The 24718-nt window shown below is 50.6% G+C and overlaps 1 protein-coding gene across 14 annotated transcripts in view; it reads left to right on the forward strand.

Moving 5' to 3' along the window:
* The window catches only part of NAP1L4 (nucleosome assembly protein 1 like 4), a 51227-nt gene that overhangs the window by 14547 nt on the left and 11962 nt on the right, over nucleotides 1-24718 (forward strand). For all 14 annotated transcript variants that reach the window (XM_042237852.1, XM_060404138.1, XM_042237851.1 and 11 more), the window contains 8 exons: nucleotides 4651-4681; nucleotides 4850-4908; nucleotides 6476-6575; nucleotides 14183-14324; nucleotides 14544-14630; nucleotides 16240-16371; nucleotides 20169-20240; nucleotides 23959-24098. In XM_042237852.1, the coding sequence (XP_042093786.1) occupies nucleotides 4668-4681; nucleotides 4850-4908; nucleotides 6476-6575; nucleotides 14183-14324; nucleotides 14544-14630; nucleotides 16240-16371; nucleotides 20169-20240; nucleotides 23959-24098 (746 nt within the window). In that variant the 5' untranslated portion in view covers nucleotides 4651-4667. The remainder of the gene's footprint in view (nucleotides 1-4650; nucleotides 4682-4849; nucleotides 4909-6475; nucleotides 6576-14182; nucleotides 14325-14543; nucleotides 14631-16239; nucleotides 16372-20168; nucleotides 20241-23958; nucleotides 24099-24718) is intronic.

Raw genomic sequence — 24718 nt, forward strand, 5'->3', positions numbered from 1 at the left:
GCCAACATATGCTGGATCATAGAAAAAGCAAGGGGATTCCAAAAGAATCTACCTCTGCTTCGTTGGCTATGCTGAAGCCTTTGTGTCACAGCAAACTGTGGGATATTCTTAATGAGATGGGAATACCAGACTTCTGACCTGCCTCCTGAGAAATCTGTATGCAGGTCAAGAAGCAGTGGTTAGAACCAGACACAGAACCACAGACTGGGTAAGGAGTGTGTCAAGGCTGCATCCTGTCACCTTGCTTGTTTAACTTAGATGCAGAGTACACCATGCGAAATGGCAGGCTGGATGAAGCACAAGCTGGAGTCGATCGCCAGGAGAAATATCAACAACCTTATATATGCAGATGACGCAGCTCTTAAACGGCAGAAATTGAAGAGGAACTAAAGAGCCTCTTGATGAAGGTGACAGGGGAGCGTGAAAAGGCTGGCTTAAAACTCAACATTCAAAAACCTAAGATCGTGGCACGTAGTCCCAGCACTTGATGGCAGACAGATGCGTCAGATCTCATTTTCTTGGGCTCCAAAATTTATGCGGACAGTGACTGCAGCCAGGAAGTAAAAGACGCTTGCCCCGTAGAAGAGTAGCTGTGACAAACCTAGACAGTGTATTAAAAAGCAGAGACCACTTCGCTGACAAAGGTCTGTATTCAGGTATGTCTGCAGTCGTGTATGGATGTGAGAGCTGGACCATAAAGAAGGCTGAGCGCTGAAGAATTGATGCTTTTGCACTGTGGTGCTGGAGAAGACTTGAGAGTCCCTTGGACAGCAAGGAGATCCAACCAGCTAATCCTAAAGGAAATCAACCCTGAATATTCTTTGGAAGGACTGAAGCTGAAGCTCCAGTCCTTTGGCCACCTGATGCAAGAAGCTGACTCATGGGAAAAGACCCTGATGCTGGGAAAGATTGAAGGCAAGAGGAGAAGGGGGCGACAGAGGATGAGATGGGACGACAAAGAGGATGGGATCTACCGAGGCCTTGTACCTGTAGGGCGGAGTAGCTGAACTTGGAAAGGTAATTAGAAATCTTCTGATTCACAGCTTTAACTTTTAATGCTTGTGTCAGAGCGTTCCAGTATCAACAGACCCACGTAGACAGCCTAGCAGAAGCTGTCTTTCAAAACTACCGAGCCCCAAACCTCCACACTGCATAGCATGGGGCATTTGTTTTTTAGAAGTTTCTTCACTCGAGGTAATTTCCTTATTAATAAACTTGTAATAGATATGATAATATTTAACTTATATTAAACTTAGGTACAATGAAAATATTTTACTTAATGTTAATTACTCTAAGACATGTTTATATTAGATAGGTCAACAAACATTAATATTAGGTTTTTAATACTGAATACTTCCAAGTTCACATGAACCTGGAATTTATTGTTTAATTTAGAGTTATTTGATTTGTAAGCACTTTTCTTTAAGCCAATTAAATAGAGCTCATTTACAAATTAACCTCAAAAATATTATCCGGAGACAAAGACATACCAAGACATATTTAGACAGACACAAGATCTAGGTTCATTTTCTAAGTTTAGTCATGAATTAGGTATTACAATATAAAATTTACTAGTTTATTAAAAAAGTTGAAATAAAAATTTTAAAGGCTTTTCCCCATTTTCCCTTGGTCTGTAGAGACACGGAACTGCAGATCCAAGTACTAACAGAGTAAAGGAAAATATCTCAGGTCTTCAAAGACTTCAAGGGAGGAAAGGAAGCCAGGTTGAAAGAAAAAGGGGGAGGAGGCGGGAGAGGGGGGCGAAAGGGGTGGCCTTACAGACGTCTCCTGCCCCCTGCAGATGCCCAGGCCTTATGGGACTTTTCCCTGGGCCTCCAGAGAAGGGAGGACTGGATCTCAGCCCTACCAGAAATCAGACCAGACCAGAACCAGAATTGAGTTCTCTGCCAAGAGGAGGTGATGAGTCTCTAATCCTCAGCTCAGGCTGAGGCCCTTTGACCAGATTCCTGCTTCCAGGACTGGGGACTAGAAAAACAGGAAAGGATAGGAAGGGTTAAGGAGAGGAAAGAGAGAGGGAAGGGAAGAGAGGTCAGTAAAGTCTCTTGTTCCTTACCCAGTTCGGGCACTCTGGCCAGTTGTCCGCGTCAGGAGGAGACCAGGGACAAAAGGGTCCCAGTCGCGGCCGCTGGGCCTGGTCCATTGGCAGGCAAGCTGGCCCCTGAGTGCCCCGAGTGGTCAGGATGTCAGTCTCAGCGAAGAAGAGTCCGGATTAGTGTCCGGGTCGTCCTTAGCCAATCATTCTGACTCAGAATCCTTCCTGGTGGTCCACGCCTTGTTCAGCCAAGATGGATGTCAGAGAGAAGGATTCTGGGAGGTGGTCGGACATGTGTCTCCTTTTGACCTTTCGCGAATTCTTTCAGTTGGTGGTGGCTTATTAGTTCCATGTTCCTTAGCAGGACCTCTTGTTGTAAAACAACTCACGCAAATGGTTGCTATGGTGCTGGCCAGGTGGGCAGTTTGAATCAGTATGCTTCCCCTGACACTTCTAGATTGACAGAAACACACCATGCTAGCCATGTGACCTTGGGCCAGGCACCTCACCTTTCCCTTCCTCAGCGCCCTCCTCTGTGCCCCAGGTGCGCCTCCTTGCTAGAGTCCGTGTGGGGAGGCGCCTTGCGCACATCCCTTGCCAGCACGAAGGGGTTGGCATCAGGGGTGTGGCCTGATGGGGTGGTGAAAGGGGGGCCGTGGCTGTTAAGCCGGCGGTGAGGCTGCTGCAGCAGGGAGCAGGTGCTGCGTGTCATCTGCACAGGTGTTGGTGTGTGTATTTGTCAGGCGGTGTGGGGTTTACATACGAAGCCGAGTGATCGTTGGTTTCAGTGATTAACCACCTTGGCAGTAGGCTCCAGAATCCTTTCCTAGTCTTTGGCCCAGGAATCCTGCAGTCACAATCTATCGCTGTGTGAGGAGTAACCTGGGATGGGGGAGCTGAGATGTCTTCACATAGACACTTCCAGAGGTACATCCTGGGGGAAAAGGCTTTGGTATTTAACAACTGGTAAAAGCTAAGTGTGTTAGCCTTTAACATGTTGGCATCAGATGTTGTTTTAAAGGCCTGCCTGTCTCGTGTTCTGTGTTTATAGTGTGAAACGGCAGAACAGAAACCTGGAGATAGCCCGGGTGCAGTTGTATGCATGCGGCCGACTGCAGGGGAGCTCAGCTGGGGAGCACGGGGATTCGGGTTTCTGTGTGGGTGACTGTGGACTCAGCAGGAGGTGATGGGGACCCTTGGAGAGTGTTTTTCCACTGCTGGTTTTCATTTGCTTAAGTCATTTAGCTTTTTGAAAACGATAATGTAACACGTATGTGCTGTTTTCAATTCTTAGAATAGTTGGTAGCAGTGTAGTTGCTCAGTCATGTCTGACTCTTGAGACCCTGTGGGCCCACCAGGCTCATCTCTCCCTAGGACTTTCCAGGCAAGAATACTGGAGTGGGTTGCCATTTCTTTTTCCAGGTGATATTCCCGACCCAGGGATTGAACCCAGGCCTCCTGAGTTGCAGGCAGATTCTTTACCACCTGAACTACCAATAGTTAACATGTTTAATTTATTTTATTTTGAAACAATAGTTAGCATGTCTTGTTAGTTAAATTAGTTATGAGCTAAATTAGTTGTAGCTCATAAATTCCATTTGGAGCTATTTTTCCTAACTAGGAAGGGTTATTGTTCTCTTTGACCCCAGGGCACTGATTAAGGGGTTTCTGCTTTGTTCAGATGTCCAAGAAGGAGACATCCACCAGTTGTCAGCCTGAAAATGCCCCTCGGAGCCCTGGGGTGGGTGGGGGGGTCGCTAAACGTAGGACTGAGAAAGGTTGATCACCAAGCCTGACTCTTTACCTGTGCATTTGGATAGGGTTAATATCAAGGTCTCTACGGAGTGAGTGTCTTAGGACCTGCCCTTTATGGGTAGAGTCCCCTGATCTGGAGGTGGTCTTTTTTTTCATGTCTCTTGTAAGAGTAGGGTCGTGCTGAGTGTATTATGTGGTGTTTTCACACAAGTACTTCATCTTCAGCGTAGGAGTCGTAGATTCAGTCCCAGATGTTTCCGTTTTGTGACTCTGAGGAAGTTCCTCAGCCTTTTTATGCCCTAGCGGTAATACCTGTTTTACAGAATGGTTCTGAGTATTACAGGACCATCCAAGTGCCTTGCCAGAAAAAAAAAAAAGGCCATATGGAATAAACAGAATTTAAACTCATCATGTGAGTCACAGTTTTAAAAACAATATGAACACCAGTAAGTGTTTTGAATTGCTCTTAAATAATTAGCCTAACCATCAATAAGTGTTCCTGTTTCTAAAACTTGCTGTAAACACAAGTTAAAATTGTTTAATTGTCATTATTCCGAAATCTGGTCATTTTAGTGCCAACAAGAGAACTGTTTTATGAGCGAAAAGTGCTTGCACTGAAATGCACATAGTTTGTGTAATTTGATGAATCTGACAAGTGTATGTATCCAGGTAACCAGTACCCCATTCAAGGTCTGGAACATTCCCAGCGCCCCAGAGCATTCCCTCCTGCCCCTCCTTAGGAGGTCCTCGTCCTCATCTCAGAAAATCAGCATTGGAAGAACGCATTTGAAATGTTTTTGTTTGTGAATATTTAGTAATGTTCATTCTTTTTTAATTTGTAGGAGATAAAGACATTCAGATGGCAGATAGCAGGTAAGGCAGCTCGGACAATGCTTGTGGGAGCGTGCATCTTGGTTGGTGAGCTGGGGCCAAGTGTCATTCGGAGCTCCAGCTGACGGCTCTTGTCAGATAAGAAAAATGGCCCATGTTGTCTGTCTTGAAACTTTGTGGAGACTAATACTTTTAAATCTGTGATCTTAGTTTTCCAGATGGGGTTCCTTCAGATTCCTTGGAAGCTGCTAAAAATGCGAGTAACACAGGTTAGTGCTGCGTGTGGGAGGGTGAGCCTCTGGGGAACTTGCATGCAGAGTAGAGGCTCCTCTTGAGCCTTTTAGTGAAATAGAACAAGGAATTCAAGTTCCGGGTTACTGTACTTCAGAGGCTTTAGCAGAGTTAGAATGATTAAAATGAAGGCCAGAGCTTCATTCAGACCTGGCAGAAGTCAGGTGACCAGCAGGCACCTCAGGCTGAGAGGGGAAGCCAGTGTCCGCCAGTCTCTCCACTGACAGGGACCTTGTAGTCAGCAGGGTGTCAGACACCTCGTTCTGTGGGCCTCGTGTGTTCCCTGAGACGCTTGCGTGGGGATTCAGATGCCACTGACGGTCCTAGCTGGGTCGGGGATGACCTTGGTGGTCAGTAGAGGGTGTTCTCCTGTTTCTGTCAATCTCACTGACAGATAACGTCCGGTAAAGAAGCACGTCCCTCTGTCCCTTTCCAACATTACTATAGACTCATGGGTTTGCTTTTTGTTCGGTGTTTTATCATTTGCCATCATTATTCTTTTTGGTGTGCAGATTGTCCCGTGTGGCCTTGGAGGTCCCTTAAAGCTGGCTTCTGTGTCCCCTTTGCTTTGTCTCCTTCCGTTTTGGGTTCTCTCTACCTTTGTGGCACAGGGGATGTTCCATTGTCTCTCGAGCTTTCCTTGCCCCAGACCTGAAGTTCACATTCACGCAAGGAGCCCTGTGTCTTTTAGAGGAGAGAGATTTGGAAACCAGAACATGTGTGCCATCGTTGTCTGTAGGCCTTCCGGTGGCTGGAGCCAGAGCTGTGAGGCTGTGCTCGGTGCTTGCATGCTGCGCACGTATGCAGCGCTGCAGATGCGCAGTCACATGCATTCCACATGCGCGCGCAGTGCTTCACGTGAGCCACTGAGCTTGTGGTGCATGCTGAGAGAGAGTGCCTGCTGTCGCATTCAGCTTGCTCTCGTCCCCGTCTTACAGAAGGGTGGGCAGTCCTCTAGGTCTGGGCTTCCTTTGGAGTCAGGTGAGGATGCGGACTTTGGGTTTCTGTACAGTGTCGCTGAGGGCTAGTCGGCTCAGTGCAGAGCGTGGGTCGTGAGCCAGGGGTGTGCCGGTTCGCGGGAGGGCTGATGGCCCTCAGGGTCCTCTGTTCATCGGGGGTCAGCACAGCACGTGTGTGACTGGTGACCGTGTCCTGGCTGGGAGGTGGGGGCTTCCGCCGCTCAGGTGAGGAGCAGGACCCTCAGGCGCCCTGTGTAGATTCTTAACCATCCACTTGGGTGACTGACGTAGATTATGCCTTTGAAAATAAGTGTCTTTGACACTTTTCACTTTTTCACAGTTCTGTGTACCGTAGTATGTTGCTGTCCAGTTGCTCAGTTGTGTCTGACTTTTGTAGCCCCATGGACTGTAACCTGCCAGGCTCTTCCATCCATGGGATTTCCCAGGCAAGAATACTGGAGTGGGTAGCCATTTCCTTCTCCAAAATATAAGTATTTTTGGAAAAAACGTTTTTACGTTGGCTGTTGTGTGGTGGGTGTATGTTATGTTTTTTTGTCTTTGTCTTTTTTTCTTTAACTCTTAACAGAAAAGCTCACAGATCAGGTGATGCAGAATCCTCAAGTTTTGGCAGCTTTGCAGGAACGGCTCGACAATGTCTCCCACACTCCTTCAAGCTACATCGAGACGTAAGTGTGCCCTGAATGAGACTGGGTGCAACTTTAAGAAACAAAGAAAACTCTTTGGGTTCTTTAGATTAGCAATAAGCATTTCATTCAGCAGACCTTGCCTGCTGTGAGCGCAGGCCCTGAGGCTCCAGAGATGAGCACGGGTTGGAGCCTGGCAGAGGCACAGGCCTGTGGTGAGGGTGGTGTGGTGGGTCGGGCTCCCTGAGCCATCCTGAGGCCTTGAGAGGACTTCACTTGTGCAGGAAGGGCCGGAGAGGGGCCCCAGGAGCCCGTCCTCCTGCTCGGCCCTGCCAGCCTGTGGCACCAGGCCTGCTCACTTGGGCAAGCCCTGTCCTGGGCATGTGAAGACACCCGCTCTTGGGGCCTTTGGACGCCCTTCGCAGGGCAGGGCGGGGCTGGGCCTCAGTGTGTCCACCCTCTCCACGGGCGCCCCTGCGCAGAACGGGGTGATGTCACAGGGAGGTCTGGCTGGGGGTCTGCTCTGCCCAGAGAGAGGGTGTTCCGGGAGATGAGCTTGAGGGAGGGGCTCTGTGATGGGCTGCAGACGGGATCGGTGTGTGTGTGTGGTGATAGGGGGTGACCTGGGGTGAGCTGGGGAAGCAAGCAAGAACGTTGGTTTCCCCTTTCCCGCTGCAGACACTGGGCGCGTAGAGGGTGCTGGCTGGGAGGAGGTGGGAGCGTGGGGTAGAGCTAGTCCCGTGTTGCGTGCTGTGTGTGGCGTGCCTGTCGTGGGGAGACGGCTGCGCAGTTGCTGTCACTGTGTGGAGGCGAGCTGGGAAGGGTGTCGAGTCCAGTTGGCTTAGAGTCCCCTGTTGCTTTTACTCCATTAAGTAGATTTGAAAGGTACAAGGTTAACTTCTAGGTTGTATAATTAACGTAGAAGAGAAGTGCAGGTGTTGATGCGTTTAGTGTGATAAATCCCTGCCCTGCCTTCTCCAGTCGTCTTGCTCAGTTTCTGTGGGAGCCTGGGGGGCAGCACCTCTGTCCACGTTGCCCTTGGTGTGGGTATGGTTGTCCCAAGACAGGGCCCTCTGTGATCGAGGCTGTCCCAGGACGCTCAGCCGTCCATATCTGCAGATTCAGCCAACGGCGGATCAAACGCACAGAGGGACAGGAAGTTGCAGGAAGCAGAACCGTTTACAAGCATTCACACTGTATTGACAGGATGTGGGAGGACGCGCTTAGGCCACTTGTGCGCACTGCCCTTCCATGCACGAGGCACTTGTGTGGATTTTGGCGCCCACTGTCCCAGGCCTGGGCGGCCGCACTTTCTGAGCAGCGCTCTGTTGAGAGCTGCCGGCGCTGCCCCTGGAGGAGGACGCCAGGTGGGACCCCGGTCCATGCAGGGGGCTGTGTGCATCTTTGAAGGGCCCAGGAATCTGCTGGTTTTTTCCAGGTTGTAACTAAGGGCTTTGGGTTAAATACATAATTTTGATGGATTAAAAAAAATTTTTCCCCTCTTATGATTTATAAAAGGAAGGCATCCAAATGAAAATACGTCTTAGAAGGTAAAGAGTGCCAAAGGGCTGAGGGCCCACCGTTCTCTGGCTCTGGGGCAGCACGCATGCCTGTTGCCTCTGGTTTCTCCTTTGCTGTGCTGGCGGGAGCATTGACTCTTCGGGACACGTTGTCCACCGGCCCTGTTTTAATCCTGTTCATCTTGGCCCTGTCCCCAGGCTTTACCTTTTACATCAGCGGTCGTCCAGTCCATAAATATTAGGTTGTTTTCTTAGACTAAATTCTGAGAAGTGGAGGCAAAGGATGTTTTCAAGGTTCTCATTTGCCTTTAAGAAAGGTGGGTCAGTAAGAGGGCGTCTGCCCTCAGCTTCATCAAACCTGGGAATATTTTTTTTTAATTGCCAATTTGATAAAAGATAGCAGTTTTGTTTTGCTTTACTTTCCATTTTGTTGTTAGTTTGTCTTCAGCCGTGTGCAAGCTTTCTCGAGTTATGGGGAGCGGGGCTTCCCTTGCTCAGGAGCGCAGGCTCGGTAGCTGTGGCACGTGGGCTAGGTTGCCAGTGGCATGTGGGATCTTCCCAGACCAGGGATCGAACCTGTGTCCCCAGTATTGAGAGGCAGGGCCTTAACCACTGGACCATCAGGGAAGTCCAAGATAGCAATTCTTTTAAATTTAAGTTCTTTTGGCTATTTTGTGGGATTGGACCTTTCTTCCGTGTTTGATTATCTGGGTGTGGTTGGCAAAAGAAAGTCCGATTCCTTCCTGTAAGATGGTTCTGCAGTCGCTCCGCTGTGTCTGACTCTTTTCAACCCCATGGGCTGCAGCACTCCAGGTTTCTGTGTCCTTCACCATCTCCCAGAGCTTGCTCAGACTCATGTCCATCGAGGCGGTGATGCCATCCAGCCCTCTCATCCTCTGTCACCCTCTTCTCTTCCTGCCTTCAATCTTTTCCAGCATCAAAGTCTTTTCTAGTGAGTTGGTTCTTACATCAGGTCACCTAAGTATTGGCGCTTCAGCATCTGTCCTTTCAATGAATATTCAGGGTTGATTGCCTTTAGGATTGACTAGTTTGATCTCCTTGCAGTCCAAGGGACTCGCAAGAGTCTTCTCCAGCACCACAGTTCCAAAGCGTCAATTCTTTGGTGCTCAGCCTTCTTTTGGTCCAGCTCTCACACCCATACATGACTGCTGGAGAAACCATAGCTTTGCCTAGATGGACCTTTGTGGGCAAAGTCATGTCTCTGCTCTTTAATATTCTTTCTGGGCTTGTCAGGTTTCCTCCCAAAGAGCGAGTGTCTCTTAATTTCATGGCTGCATCACCGTCCACAGTGATTTGGGAGCCCAAGGAAGAAAGTCCGTCACTGTTTCCCTTGTTTCCCCATCTGTTTGCTATGAAGTGATGGGACCAGTTGCCATGATCTTAGTGTTTGAATATTGAGTTTTAAGGCAGCTTTTTCACTCTTCTCTTTCACCTTCATCAAGAGGCTCTTTAGTTCCTCTTTGATTTCTGCCATAAGGGTGGTGTCATCTGCATATCTGAGGTTATTGATATTTCTCCCGGCAATCTTGATTCCAGCTTGAGATTCATCCAGCCCGGAATTTCACATGATGTACTCTGCAAATACTGCCCCTGGCCTCGGGCGCAAGGTGACTTCTCCCGGCCGCCCCTGACCTTGGACACGGGGTGTCTCCTCCTGGCCGCCACTGGCCTCGGATGTGGGGTAGCTCCTCTCGGCCATCGCCCCTGACCTCGGACGCGGGGTAGCTCTTCCCGGTCGCCACTGACCTCGGACGCAGGATAGCTCCTCTCGGCTGCCGCCCCAGACCTCGGACGCGGGGTGTCTCCTCCTGGCTGCCGCCCCTGACCTCAGACGCCGGGGTAGCTCCTCTCGGCCGCTGCCCCTGACCTCGGACACAGGGTAGCTCCTCTCGGCCGTTCCTGCACCGTCGCAGCCTGTCAGTCTAGGCTGCTGCCCCTGACCTCAGACGTGGGTAGCTCCTCTCGGCCGTGCTTAGTGAGCTGGCTCCTGCCTCTTGAGAAATCTGTATGCAGGTCAGCAAGCAACAGTTAGAACTGGACATGGAACAACAGACTGGTTCCAAATAGGAAAAGGAGTATGTCAAGGCTGTATATTGTCACCCTGCTTATTTAACTTCTATGCAGAGTACATCATGAGAAATGCTGGGCTGGAGGAAGCACAAGCTGGAATCAAGATTGGCGGGAGAAATATCAATAACCTCAGATATGCAGATGACACCACCCTTATGGCAGAAAGTGAAGAGGAGCTAAAAGCCTCTTGATGAAAGTGAAAGAGGAGAGTGAAAACGTTGGCTTAAAGCTCAACATTCAGAAAACTAAGATCATGGCATCCGGTCCCATCACTTCATGGGAAATAGATGGGGAAACAGTAGAAACAGTGTCAGACTTTATTTTTTGGGCCTCCAGAATCACTGCAGATGGTGATTGCAGCCATGAAATTAAAAGACGCTTGCTCCTTGGAAGAAAAGTTATGACCAACCTAGATAGCATATTCAAAAGCAGAGACATTACTTTGCTGACTAAGGTCCGTCTAGTCAAGGCTATGGTTTTTCCTGTGGTCATGTATGGATGTGAGAGTTGGACTGTGAGGAAAGCTGAGCGCCGAAGAATTGATGGTTTTGAACTGTGGTGTTGGAGAAGACTCTTGAGAGTCCCTTGGACTGCAAGGAGATCCAACCAGTACAGTTTGAAGGAGATCAACCCTAGGATTTCTTTGGAAGGAATGATGCTAAAGCTGAAGCTCCAGTACTTTGGCCACCTCATGCGAAGAGTTGACTCATTGGAAAAAACTCTGATGCTGGGAGGGATTGGGGGCAGGAGGAGAAGGGGACGACCGGGAATGAGATGGCTGGATGGCATCACGGACTTGATGGATGTGAGTCTGCATGAACTCTGGGAGATGGTGATGGACAGGGAGGCCTGGCGTGCTGCGATTCATGGGGTCGCAAAGAGTCGGACACGACTGAGCGACTGAACCGGAGCTAGAACTCTGCATATAAGTTAAATAAGCAGGGTGACAATATATGGTCTTGATGTACTCCTTTCCCAGTTTGCAACCAGTGCATTGTTCTTTGTCTGGTTCCAACTGTTGCTTTTTGACCTGCATACAGATTTCTCAGGAGGCAGGTCAAGTGGACTGGTATTACCATCTCTTCAACAATTTTCCAATTTGTTGTAATCCACACAGTCAAAGGCTCTGGCGTAGTCAATAAAGCAGAATGTTTTTCTGGAACTCTCTTGGTTTTTCACTGATGTAGCAGATGTTGGTAGTTTGATCTCTGGTTCTTCTGCCTTTTCTAAATCCAGCTTGAACACCTGGAAGTTCTTGGTTCATGTACTGTTGAAGCCTGGCTTAGAGAACTTTGAGCATTACTTTGCTAGCATGTGAGATGAGTGCATTTGTGCGGTAGTTTGAATGTTCGTTGTCAGAAACAAAAAAAGATGTGTGCAGTATATGGAGAGGGTGCTGTGACTGATCCAAGTATCAACAGTGATTTCATGCTGAGGTTTCTTGCTGGATGATGCTCCGAGCTCGGGTAGACCAGTTGAAATCGATGGTGATCAAATTGAGACGTTAACTGATAGCAGCCCGTGTTGCACTCTACAGGAGACAGCCTGTATCAGAGTATCCAGGTCAAGCACTGACAGTCACTTGCACACGTTTGGTTGTGTCCATCACTTTGATGCTTAGGTTCCACGTAAGTGAAGTGAAAAGCCTCGACCGTGTATGTTCATGTGATTCTCACTAAATGGGCTTCCCTTGTAGCGCAGTCAGTAAAGAATCTGCCTGCAGTGCAGGAGACCTGGGTTCGATCCCTAGGTTGGGAAGATCCCCTGGAGAAGGAAATGGCAACCCACTTCAGTATCCTTGCCTGGAAAATCTCATGGACATAGGAGCCTGGTGGGCTGCAATCCATGGGGTCGCAAAGAATCGGGCACGACTGAGTGACTGACACTTCCCTACCTTACTCTACTTAAAGGTGATGAGAATGTTTTGTTTTTAAAATAAATTGTGACGGGTGATGAAAAGTGGATACTGTACAAGAATGTGGAATGGCAGAGATCATGGGGCAAGTGAAATGAACCTTCACCAGCCACACCACAGCCCATTCTTCACCCAGAGAAGGTGGTAGAGTATACATGGGGGATTGGAAAGGAATCCTGTGTTATGAGCTCCTTCTGGAAAGCCAAGCAATTAATTCCACCAAGTACTGCTCCCAGTGAGACCAACTGAGAGCAGCACTCCGCCGACTGTATCTGGGATTAGGCAGCAGCAAGCACGCCCTCCGTCGTCAGGATAACGCAAGACCATATGTTTATTCGATGACCAGGCAAAGGCTCAGCTGGGAAGTTCCGGTTCATCCGCCGTATTCACCAGACCTTGCACCTTCTGATTTCTACTTATCTTGGTCTTTACAAAATTCTTTTAATGGAAAAAAATTTCACTTCCCTGGAAGACTGTAAAAGGCACTTGGAACAGTTCTTTTAGCTCAAAAAGATAAAAAGCAGCTTCCCTGGTGGCACAGTCATAAAGAATCTGCCTGCCAAAGCAGGAGATACGGGTTTGGTCCCTGATCCGGGAAGATCCCACACGTCTCAGAGCAGCTAAGCCCACACGACCCAACTCTCGAGCCTGTGCTCCAGAGCCCAGGAGCCTTGACTACTGAGTCCTGACGCTGCTGAAGCCTGTGCTCAGCAACAGGAGACGCCCCTGGCCTGAGCGGCCAGCTGGAGAGCAGCACCTGCTCGCCAGCCAGAGGAGAGTCAGCGCAGCAGCAGAGGGCAGCAGAGCCAGTGACTAAGTGAGCGGGATTATAGGTTGCCTGAAAGATGGCGGGAGATAGCAGGACAAAACACTGAATGCATTGTTCAATAAAATTTTTGATGAAAATGAAAAACAGCTTTTATGTTTACTTAAAAAGCAACAGTTAGAACTGGACATGGAACAACAGACTGGTTCCAAATAGGAAAAGGAGTACGTCAAAGCTGTATATTGTCACCCTGCTTATTTAATTTATATGCAGAGTACATCATGAGAAACGCTGGGCTGGAAGAAGCACAAGCTGGAATCAAGATTGCCAGGAGAAATATCAGTAACCTCAGATATGCAGATGACACCACCCTTATGGCAGAAAGTGAAGAGGAACTCAAAAGCCTCGTGTTGAAAGTGAAAGAGGAGAGTGGAAAAGTTGGCTGAAAACTCAACATTCAGAAAGCGAAGATCATGGCATCCAGTCCCATCACTTCATGAGAAATAGATGGAGAAACAGTGGAAACAGTGTCAGACTTAATTTTGGGGGGCTCCAAAATCACTGCAGATGGAGATTGCAGCCATGAAATTAAAAGACACTTGCTCCTTGGAAGAAAAGTTATGACCAACCTAGGCAGTGTATTCAAAAGCAGAGACATTACTTTGCTGACTAAGGTCCATCTAGTCAAGGCTGTGGTTTTTCCAGTAGTTATGTATGGATGTGAGAGCTGGACTGTGAGGAAGGCTGAGTGCTGAAGAATTGATGCTTTTGAACTGTGGTGTTGGAGAAGACTCTTGAGAGTCCCTTGGACTGCAAGGAGATCCAACCAGTCCATCCTAAAGGAGATCAGTCCTGGGTGTTCATTGGAAGGAATGATGCTAAAGCTGAAACTCCAATACTTTGGCCACCTCATGTGAAGAGTTAAGACTCTGATGCTGGGAGGGATTGGGGGCAGGAGGAGAAGGGGATGACAGAGGATGAGATGGCTGGATGGCATCACCAACTCGATGGACATGAGTTTGGGTGAACTCCTGGAGTTGGTGATGGACAGGGAGGCCTGGCGTGCTGTGATTCATGGGGTCGCAAAGAGTCGGACATGACTGAGCCACTGAACTGAACTGAACTGAAAAAGCAATGGAACTTTTTGGTCAGTCCAGTATGTTTCGTGAATTATCTTTTCAGCTTCCTCCTCCCCCACCACCTTGCTCTTGGAGGTGGGTATTTGGTTTGTTCTTGATGATTTTTAGAAGCTCTGTTTCATGATGGGGATGTTAATTTTGTTAGTATTGTTTTAGTTAAAAAAAAAAAAAAAAAGTACTCACTTTGCAGTCATCTAGATTTTTTTCCCCCTCTCTAGTTTACCTAAAGCAGTAAAAAGAAGAATCAACGCATTGAAGCAGCTCCAGGTGAAGTGTGCGCATATAGAAGCCAAGTTCTATGAAGAAGTGCATGACCTGGAGAGGAAGTACGCAGCCTTATACCAGCCTCTCTTCGACAAGGTCAGGTGCTGTTAGTGAGTTTCAGCTCTTTCTCCAGGAAAGACATCCAGAAATACCCGGGGATCACTGAATGTCTCTCCTTAAGCCTCGCAACTCAGCATCTTAAAACAAGCTGTAAAAGCATCCAGTTTCCAGTCTTCTCACTCACAGTATTTACAGGTGCATTGTCTTGACTCTGGACTTTCTGAGTAACTGAAAGATCTTGTTTCTCACTCTTAGAGAAGGGAGTTCGTCACTGGTGACGTTGAGCCGACAGACGCGGAATCAGAGTGGCACAGTGAAAATGAAGAGGAGGACAGACTGGCCGTAAGTTTCTTCATGCGCGCTGGCGGTCTGCCCACTGCTGCTGCACAGGAGGCGGCCTTCGCTGGCGATGCCGGAGTTAGGGCTTGGTGCTTTCTCCGCCACGGCCCGGTTCTAGTCCTGGTCTGGGGAACTGAGATCCTAAGCTGTGCAGTGCAGTGGGGGATGGGCAAAAAAAGAAATAAGATGGTTTCTTCTACACAGAGGAGAGCTCCTAGCAGTAGGCGTGGCTTCACCCTTCAGTTCAGTTCAGGTCAGTGCAGTGCAGTCGCTCAGTCGTGCCTGACTCTTTGCGACCCCATGAAATGCAGCACGCCAGGCCCTCCCTGTCCATCACCAACTCCCGGAGTTCACTCAGACTCGCGTCCATCGAGTCCGTGATGCCATCCAGCCATCTCATCCTCGGTCGTCCCCTTCTCCTGCCCCCAATCCCTCCCAGCATCAGAGTCTTTTCCAATGAGTCAACTCTTCCCATGAGGTGGCCAAAGTACTGGAGTTTAGATTTCTTCAGGACGATGAAATGGGTGGCTTGCAAGTCTGGCGTCTGACTGACTCTGTCAGTTACCAGACACAGTCCCCCTTCTCGGCCGTCTGGGGCAGGCTGCATGTAGTGCGGACCGTCTGGGGAGGCGAAGGAGGCAGAGACCCCCAAGGGGAGAGCACACCTGTGCCCAGGCGGGCAGGTCCTGGAAGCAGGGCTGCGGTGGGCAGAGCACACAGGAGCTCAGCTGGCGAAGCGGCCCTGGTGCCTCTCACCGCAGGACGCTGGAAGACGCCCCTCAGGCCATGTGCTCTGACCGCCCCCTGCTGGCAGCCTTCTCCTGGGGCTGGTGACGGCCACCAGCCCGGTGCTGTGGGCGCCCCAGTGCGGCCCGGTGAGCTCTGTCGCCTGATAGCACATTGGAAGTCGTCCTATCCCATAGTGTAAACGTTCAGAGAGGGTTTTTTGAAGTATATGCTATTTTTGGTCGCCATGTGTCTTTTTGATCGCTTACAAACACGTCACCTCTGGTGTAGCTGAAGCTGGGCCTGTGGGTAGTTGTGCGTCAGGCCTTCACTATGGGAGGAGACTCTGCCTCTGCCAGCTTGAAGACCCCTGTCATCATTTCCCCTGAGAATCACGCGTAGGGGCTGTGACGTAGCAAAGACTCCCTTCCTGCCGGGCACGTCACCTTCCTCTCACCACCCTGCTGTTTGCACACTGCCTCTGTCCCAACACCCCTACAGCCTTGGGTGTGCAGCATGGTGGCATTTCTGTTGCGGAGGCCCTGGGCTGTCCTCTGCTGGTGATTGTTCTGGGTGGGGGGCAAGCCAGCGCTGGGCAGCCTCTTCCTGTCGGGGCCCTGCACCAGTCCGCAGCTCTGCTCCCTGTGGTCTAAAATTATACTGAGGAATTACATCCAGATATGTACGCCTGAAAGGCTTTGTTCCTCCGAGACGTTTGAGACTGTGATGGCACAGTGGTCCTAGAGATGCAGATTCAAAGACAAGGAGTTTGATAGAGGTTTTAATGGGATTCTGAAACTATACTCTGTGTTAAATAAGCCACTGCAACGTCTGTAAACTTGTTGCTTCATCATAAGTATTCTGTTTGGCGTCTTCGCATTTGTAGGGAGATATGAAAACTAAAGCAGTCATAGCAGAGAAAGAGGCAGCGGCAGCAGAGGAGCCAAGCCCGAAGGGCATTCCGGAGTTCTGGTTCACCATCTTCAGAAACGTGGACATGCTGAGCGAGCTGGTGCAGGTAGGCTCACGGCACACTCCATTTAGGCAGGCGAGCTGTTTGTGAGCTCGCAGCAGGTGTTGACGGCGGTGGAAAGGCCTCTTGTGTGGCCGTAGCTTTTGGCGGAGGAATCAGCCAGGGCCCCGGCGCCCTCGCGCTGTGGTACCCTGGGAAGGCCTGCCTCGCGGAACCTCTGCCGAGCCCGAGGTAGCTTTGCTGTTGGTTGCAGCCTCACCCCAGGAGGAGAGTGAACAGATTCCCGAGCCTTCCTCGCTTCACTCACATGATGTGGACACGAGAGAAGTGTGGGGACGAGGGCCCGGGTGGAAGCGCTGGTACTGAGAGCTCCAGTGTGTGCACACGTGTACACACCCATGTCTGTGCACGGTGACACACAGGCGCACGCTTAGTCTTGTCTTTTGATTGATTTTTGAAATTTGAAATTGCCTGTCATGCAGTCTTGCTAATTGTACAAATGTTTAACAAGTTGCTATTATTCTTCTAATAATTTTCCTTGAAAAAGTCTTTTTTTTTCCCTCAATGACAATGGCCCTGCTATCTTTGTCTTGCTTTATGGAGCTTTCTGTAGTGAAATGGTGAACCACTTAAAAGGTAACAAACGTGACGTTCCCTGGGGTGAGTTTCCGGAATTCAGAAATCAGTACTGCTCAGAAGTCCACAGAGAGGTTGGGCTCTGCTTTTGGTTCGGGTGGGTCGGCACAGTGCTTTCATATCGGAGAGCGTGGCCGTGGCGGGCGTGCCGACGGCTCTCGCTGCTGCGGTTCCAGGGCGGCGGTCGTTGCGGTTCAGAAATGCGCTGCGTCGCTGCCTCCGCCTGCCTCGTCTGACGCGTGTCTGCGCGCCGGGTCCTGAGAAGGTGGGGCAGGAATGCGCTCCTGCTCTCCGTCCAGGCTGGGGGATGTTTCAGATATGTGTGTTCGAGTAGCCCTTGTGTTCCTTTTTTCCCTTAATATGTGTGTGTGTGGAAGTGCAGTTGGCCTGCAGCGTTGCAGGTGGATAGCCTGGTGGTCCAGTGACACGCACGCGTAGCTTCCGTTACGGATTATCACAGCGAAACGACTGCAGTTCCCTGTGGTATACAGGAACCCTTTGCTGCTTGTTGCATCTCTTTTTTTTTAAATTAGAAATCTAGCATTCTGTTCAGACTAAGTCAAACAAGTGGAAGCAAAACGTCATAAATTCTGACAGGCAAAAATTTGTAAGTTTTCTGAAATATATATATTATACATGCTATTATATATGTGTATACAAACGCTTTTCTCCTATGCTTGAGAAAGACTTGAGAAAGAGCATCAGAAACAAAGAGATGGAGAAGCAAACGGAGTGAAATGCGAGCACGGAACACGAAAGAGAAAACGTGAGGCAGGCGCGATGAAGGGCCAGACAGGCCGGTTGTCTCTGAGCCTGGCTGCTCAGCAGAAGCGCAGCTGCGGTTTTGGAGGATAAAAGCAATACCTGGGCATTTGTATTTTTCAAAAATTCCAAGGTTATTCTGATACACATCTGGTTTACAGGTTTTTACAGGTGATTTCAGTCTTTTCTCTTAAATGGTAGTCTTGGTGATACAGGATTCTATTGTTTTTTTGTTGACCAATCATGATACAATGATATTAAATGAGTAATAGTTACAAAATCACAATAGTGAAAGATGTTTATCAGTTTTCACAATCAATAGCCAGACAAAAAATTAAAACTAATTACAGTTGCCATAATGGGAACATGGTTAACCTAACAGTAAAAAATAATTACTTACAATTTGAGGGTCAAGCAGAGTGATACGGTCAGTGGAGGTGCATATATGAAAAGCTGTGCAGACAAGCGGAAGTTAAGAAACCTCACCAGCACCAGACCAGCTCTGGAGCAGGTGCTGAAAGGACGTCTCCAGGCAGGAAGCACAAGCCTGTGTGTTCCCACCCGAGCTCCGCTTCCGTAGGGAAAGATGTGGTTTAAGAGTAGTCGACCACTGTGGATTCCTGGCCGCCCAGGGGTTAGGACTTTGTGCTTTCACTGCTGGGCCCAGGTTTGATCCCTGGTTGGTAACTGAGATCCTGTAATCTGAGTGATGTGGTCCAAAAAGAGAAAAGGAAGAAAGAATACTGGATCATGCTTTTAAAAGAGTGCCGTGAGCCAGAAATTTATTGAGAAACTTGAGCAGTACCTGCTAGAAGCAGATTCTCGCTGACTGTATGTTAGAGTCTCCCGGGCAACTTGTAAAGCGAAGCAGCGGCATCAGTGCCTCCCACCCCCAGTCAGTGAGGGCCTGAGGCGCTTGTAGAGGCTCAGGGGATTCCGATGTGTCTTCATGACTTCGAAACTTGTGGGGAGCAGCTTTAAATCAGCCCTCGAGTAGCTTCCACTGCTGGCCCTTAGTTTTGGAACTGCCCATTCAGGCCATCGAACGTCCTCACTCTGCAGTGTTGACGCATGGCTGGTTGAGGAAGTGGAGACCATGCTGGTGGTTTCACCACGAGGGGCCGTCCCGTGGGCGCTGCTGGTCTGACTGAGGAGGAGGGGGATCCCCACGCATCACTGTGGAGCCTTGCTTTCTGCTTCTGGAATTTGGAGTTGACATCTCGTATGGATGTGGCCTTTAAGAACTGTTTTGAGCTCACCTTTTGTCCAGAGACTTGCCAGGTGCCTTGGTTATTGCTGGTCTTGTTGCTCTGTACAGGCAGGCCTCGGAGACACTGTGCATTTGGTCCCAGCACCCTGCAGTAACGTGAACGTAGCACTAAAGTGAGTCATGTGAATTTTTTGGTTTCCCAGTGAGTAATGAAAATTAGGTTTACACTGTATTATAATCTGTTAAGTGTGCAATAGCGTTATGTCTAAAAAATGTACATTTTTGTTGTTCAGTCAGTCACTCAGTTGTGTCTGACTCTTTTGTGACCCCGTGGACTGCAGCACACCAGGCTTCCCTGTCCATCACCATGTCCCGGAACTTGTTCAAAATCATGTCCACTGACAAAAATGTACATATGTTAATTTAAAAATACTTTATTGCTAAAAAATGCTAACCATTATCTGAGAACCCAGGGTTAACAGAAGCCTTCAATTTGCAAAACAAAACCCTATATATCTGTGAAGTGTGTTAAACAAGGTCTGCCTGTGGTGTAGAAAGAACTTAAAATTGGGAAGCTGGTAGTTTTCAGGCTTAATGAGCCTCAGGAAATCCTTTAGACTTCTGGGGTGAAGAAGTGACTGATTTACAACTAAAGCACCTTTCCTTAGTATGTGGTCTCTGGGTCTCAGATCTTGTGATTTTTTTTCCCCCTGAGTTTTTCTCAAATAACCGGCGTGGTGGATTTGTGCGTTTGCGTAATGATGGCTTGTGAAGCCTAGAGCCGTTGTCAGACGCGCTTCCGTAGTGCCTGTCAGTAGGGTCTCGGATGCGCTCCGTAAGTGGTCTTGACTGTGAGTGACTGGGTCCTTACTGCCTTGTGCACTGAGGGGGAATGGCTACCCAGGTCAGTAGCTTGTCCAGGCGTCTCTTCTGATCCTGTCTCTCTGGGGCTGTGAGGACCGTCAGTCTGCACTGATGGCGTTTCTGATTCCGTCTGCACTGACAGCTGGGGGTGGTGTGAGAGCCGGCGGGGCTCCCACCCCATGGTGGGCTCCCACGGCCCCGCCCTGCGGCCACCATGAGGCTGGTGGTGAGTGGACGTTTGGTGGCTTCCTGGGAGGGACAGGGCAGGGCTGATGATCCAGAGTTGAGAGGGAGGTAGAGCAGTGGCTCAGTGGGACAGGTGTGTTGTCTGCTGCCGCTCACCAGGACCTTCTTCTCTCTCTGTGGCTAGGAGTACGATGAGCCAATCTTGAAACACCTGCAGGATATAAAAGTGAAGTTCTCCGACCCTGGACAGCCTATGGTGAGTGCTGCTTGGGGTCAGAGGGCCAGGGTCCCCAGGGGGACGAGCTAGGAGCCATGAGAAACGCGCCCGCCTGCCGGGTGCCTCGAGTGACACGCCCCGCTCCCAGTCTCCCGCGTCGCTCAGCAGCGTGCGGGCCGACTGGTGACTCGCCCAGAGGCGGCTCAGGCCTCCCGCTGCTCGGTGGGTGCGGCACTCAGAGCCAGGGCGGGCCTCCCGGCCAGGGTGCTCACTGGGCCGTACTCTGCTTCCTGAGCCGGCTCATCTCCTCCGTCCTGTGGGCTGGGGTCACCCTTCTCTCTGGTGCTCCCCAGGGTTTTGAGGATGGGATGTATATGGAGCCGGTTACAGAGGGGCGGGTACGTCCTCAAGTACAGGCAGCACTTCAGCAGAGATGCTCGGTGCTGGGGGAGGCCGGCGCCCTCGGTTTTGAGAGTGACTCAGGTGGGTACGATGGAGAGGCGTTCCTCTGCTCCTTGAGCTGTGCTTCCCAGAATACTTGTTTCTGTGGGCTGCGCGCCAGTGAGTGAGCCTGCCGGCCCCATTCTCTGCAGCAGTCTCAGCACGAGGCTGCCTGCGCTGGGTCCTCTGAGAGCGCTGCTCCAACCTGCGGTCCCTCTGTGCCCAGCGGGGCCCATGCCAGCGCCACAGCAGCTGCAGCGCCACCTGCTGCCCGCCTGCCCGCGGCTCTGCGTTTCAGGTCTTGGAGACATGGCACCTGCGGACCGCAGGGCTTGTCCCCTTTCCTGTCCAGTGGGTGGCCTGGGGCCGCACACCTGTGTCTGTCCCTTCCCTGCCAGCTGCACCCTGGAAGGATGTTCAGATACCCCTTTGCAGGTGGGGTGGGGGCGTCAGCTGGAGTGATGCCTGTGCACAGTTTGGGGGCCCTTCTGGTAGCGAGGGAATCCCCTCTTTCCTGCCACACCCCACTCATTGCAGGGCCTTCCCCTGTGGCTCTCTTCCCAGGTGGCACTCTTCACCCAGGTGAGGCTCAGCCCCGCACCCCTAGAGGCGTCCTGTGGCAGTCAGCTGTAGTGCACTGCGATGGGTGTGAGTCCTTGTCCCCTGGGGTGTACGTGCGTATATATGTGATTTGGTGATTCCTGCCTTCCTCGGCCCATCTGTCTTAGCTTCCCAGTGGACACTGGCGTGGATTGCCGTGTGCTTCTTCAGGGGACTCTCCTGACTTCAGGGATCAAACTCGGGCCTCCTGCGCTGGCAGGTGGACTGTCTCCCGCCGTGCTGCCTGGGAAGCTCGTAATTACACACATGCCCTCCCTTGTGAGTCTCCCTCCCACCCACACCCTCACCGTGTTCTCAACCAGACAGAGGCCCAGGAAAGAAGGAAAAGGAGGAAAATGTAAAGAAAGGAAGTCACACCCTTGGCTTGGCGAGATGACAGGGGAAAGAGATGAGGGAAAGAGGGGAGTGAGTGGCTGTGTCCATTCAGCAGTGGGGCTGATGGAGGACAGTGGGACAGAGCTGTTGGTTAGTCCAGCCCAGTCCCCAGGGTGGCCTGTCCATGCCTGTGGTCATGACCCTTAGCAGTTCTGAAGGAAGAGTGTATGCTGCCGGAGCCCAGCATGGAGATGGGTTTCCAGGGGACAGGTCAGGAGAGGCCTGGGGAGGGATCTCACTGCCCATAGCTGCCTTCCTGTCTTGTACCAAAAGTTTGACTTCAGTTTTAGATTCAAAGGATTCAACAACAAAACAAACCTCTTGTTACACACAATTTCAATTTTTTATAGAAGATTCTTTGACTTAATTTAATAAACAGTCATTAAAAGAAAAGAATAGAAATGACAGAAGTGACCGTGCGTGTATTACCAGATTGGGCCGGCAGCCTACACCCAGACTCCAGCAGGCTGGGGTCCCAATTGGGAAAGGGTCCCGGGCGGTGCGTCTGCCCCATGGGCGATCCTTCAAATTGGAGTTTTGGGGTTTCCTGTTTACAATCTCAGGCCACGAACCGATATCGTGATCAGTTTGTGCTCAGAAATGTAGCTCTGGTTTCACTTTAACTTTCAAAATGCTGTTTGTTTCATCTCTAAGATCTATTAGACCACGAGGGGCTTGCCAGGCCTCCAGGGGCTTAAGAGATTCCAGGACCCATTCCCTTCCTTATCTAGAGTGCCGCCTGACTTGCTTGTGCTAGCAGGAGATGCAGGTTTGATCCCTGGGTCAGGAAGATCCCCTGGAGGAGGGCATTGCAACCCACTCCGGTATTCTTGCCTGGAGAGTCTCATGGCCAAGAGGAGCCTGGCGGGCTCCAGTCCATGGGGTCACAGAGAGTCAGACGTGCCTGAGCGCGCGTGGTTGTTACCATCTGTTTGTTTCACCTTGTGCGTCATAAGACTTCTTAGACCCCGAGGGGCTGGCCAGGCCACCTGGAGCTCAAGAGATTCCAGGACCCACTTCTTTTCTTATCTAGAGTGCCACCTGACTCACTGTGCTCGCAGGCAGGCCTGGAATCCGGGCAGGTCAAGAGCAGGTCAGAGCCCTGCTCCCCGCTTCTGAAGCCTGAACAGGACGGTTCTCCGTTTGTTTCCCTGATACTGTCCTGACTGCGGTTTGGTCTCCCAGAGCCGCGACTTACGCTTGTCAGCCTCCCTTCCCTGCCGCCTGGTCTCTGCCCGCCTGTGTCTGCCTCCCAGGCCTTCGTGGCCCTTCTCTTCCTCCTCCCCTTAGTTTGCCTAAATTACTTTCCCAGCTGATTGTTGTACCCTTGGAATAAAAATGGGGAGAGCTAACATTTAACTGGTAACGCCTGTGACCCTGGCTGCCTTCCGACTGCTCCCGCAGAGTAATCCTCGGGTGACCTCATGGAGAGAGGGGCTTGTGATGCCATGTCACAGGCGAGGAAGCAAAAGCACAGGGAAGTCGAGTGACTTTCCAGAAGCTGACGTGCTGATGGACAGAGGCCGTCCAGGCCCGGAGTGGGTCCTTTGGGCTGTCTGTGGTTCACTGAGCCCTGGGAAAGCCGGGCTGAGGGGAAGGTCTCACACACTGCTGCTCCCGGCCAGGCGTCCTTCTCAAATAGAACATGTTCCTCCAAACCGGACTATGGAGTCCCAGAGTGTTTCATTTTGTTAACTTTTGATATTGCAGAATTGCCCTTTGCAGCACACGAGTGCCCTTGTTTCCCAACGTGATGGCCTGTGCTGCGTTCCTGGGACTTTTTACCCAGAGGGGGATCTCATTATCTGTCTGCTCTGTTCTGTGGGCGCGCATGTCTTCTGTGTTGCCGTTTGATTTGTTCCCACTGCTTTGTACCCCCTCTTGTCTGTTGAGCGCTTTGTGAGTGAAGGGTGAGTGTGTCCATGGTGGGTCCCAGAAGGCTTCTCTGCCCACGTGGAGTCTTGCGCTTTCACTGTGGGGCCGGGCAGGAACTGCTCTGCCTGAGAGTGGCGGAGCGGGGGCTGGGCTGCAGCTGGCCTCCCCCTCCAGACCCCCTTCTGCTGTGACCGCAGGGGCAGGGTCCCGGGCAGCGTGCCCACGTGTGTACTCAGGGCGGCGGGGGTCTCCCCAGCCTGGCCTGGGCTCTAACTTTGGGCTGGTGGTTTTACAGTAAAGACGTTCTCGTTACGTGGCCACACCGTCTGAGCTCTTCAGTATTCTGCCTTGGGGAGCTGGGTTCCAGCAGGTACTGTGTGGTTTGTAAAATCTGTCCCCAGTTATCTGTAGATTTTAAATCTGAGTTGTTGTTTTTTTTTTCCAGTCTTTTGTATTAGAGTTCCACTTTGAACCCAACGACTACTTTACCAATTCAGTCCTGACAAAAACTTACAAGATGAAGTCAGAGCCAGACAAGGCTGATCCATTTTCCTTTGAAGGCCCTGAAATTGTTGACTGTGACGGGTAAGAAGATGCCACTGAGCTTCTTTTTCTGAAACACAGGAGATGGTTTTAAAACGTCACAAGTAAGGTAGAAGTTAAGAATAAAGAAGCCTTTTATCTGTTTAAAAGCCCAGCAGAGATGGAAGTCAGTGGAAGAATCTCTCCATTGGGGATGTGACGGCTGGCGCTGGGAAGTGTGCCCCGTGGTTCCCTGGGCCGGCATGTAGGCTGGTGGCCCAGTTTCCCCAATTTAATGCGGTCGTTGGGATGCGCAGTCTCCCAGAGTGATGCAGAGACCATGGAACTAGTCAGCTCCTCTTGACAGGGCCCTGGTGAGTGAGCGGCTGGGTCAGTGCAGGGCTGCGTGAGCACGCGTGGTCTCGGGACCCAGCGCCTTGGTGCCGTAGTCTTTGGACCACCAGGGAGAACAGCTTAGAACACGTCCCCTTGGTTGGTTTGAGACACTTTGGGAAATCATTTTATTCTTGATTGAAGCAGTAACTGAACCAAGGACTTTTCCTGATGAATTTCTCTGTGTGAGTGAGTATACAGAGCTTGATTAAAATTCTGCTGGACTCGGATGGCCAGAATGCTTTAGAAAGATTGTGGCCCAGGCCCAGGCCACCGAGTGAGCCTTCCTC

This window comes from Ovis aries, chromosome 21 (genome assembly GCF_016772045.2).
Source record: "Ovis aries strain OAR_USU_Benz2616 breed Rambouillet chromosome 21, ARS-UI_Ramb_v3.0, whole genome shotgun sequence".
In the NCBI taxonomy this organism is placed as follows: domain Eukaryota; kingdom Metazoa; phylum Chordata; class Mammalia; order Artiodactyla; family Bovidae; genus Ovis; species Ovis aries.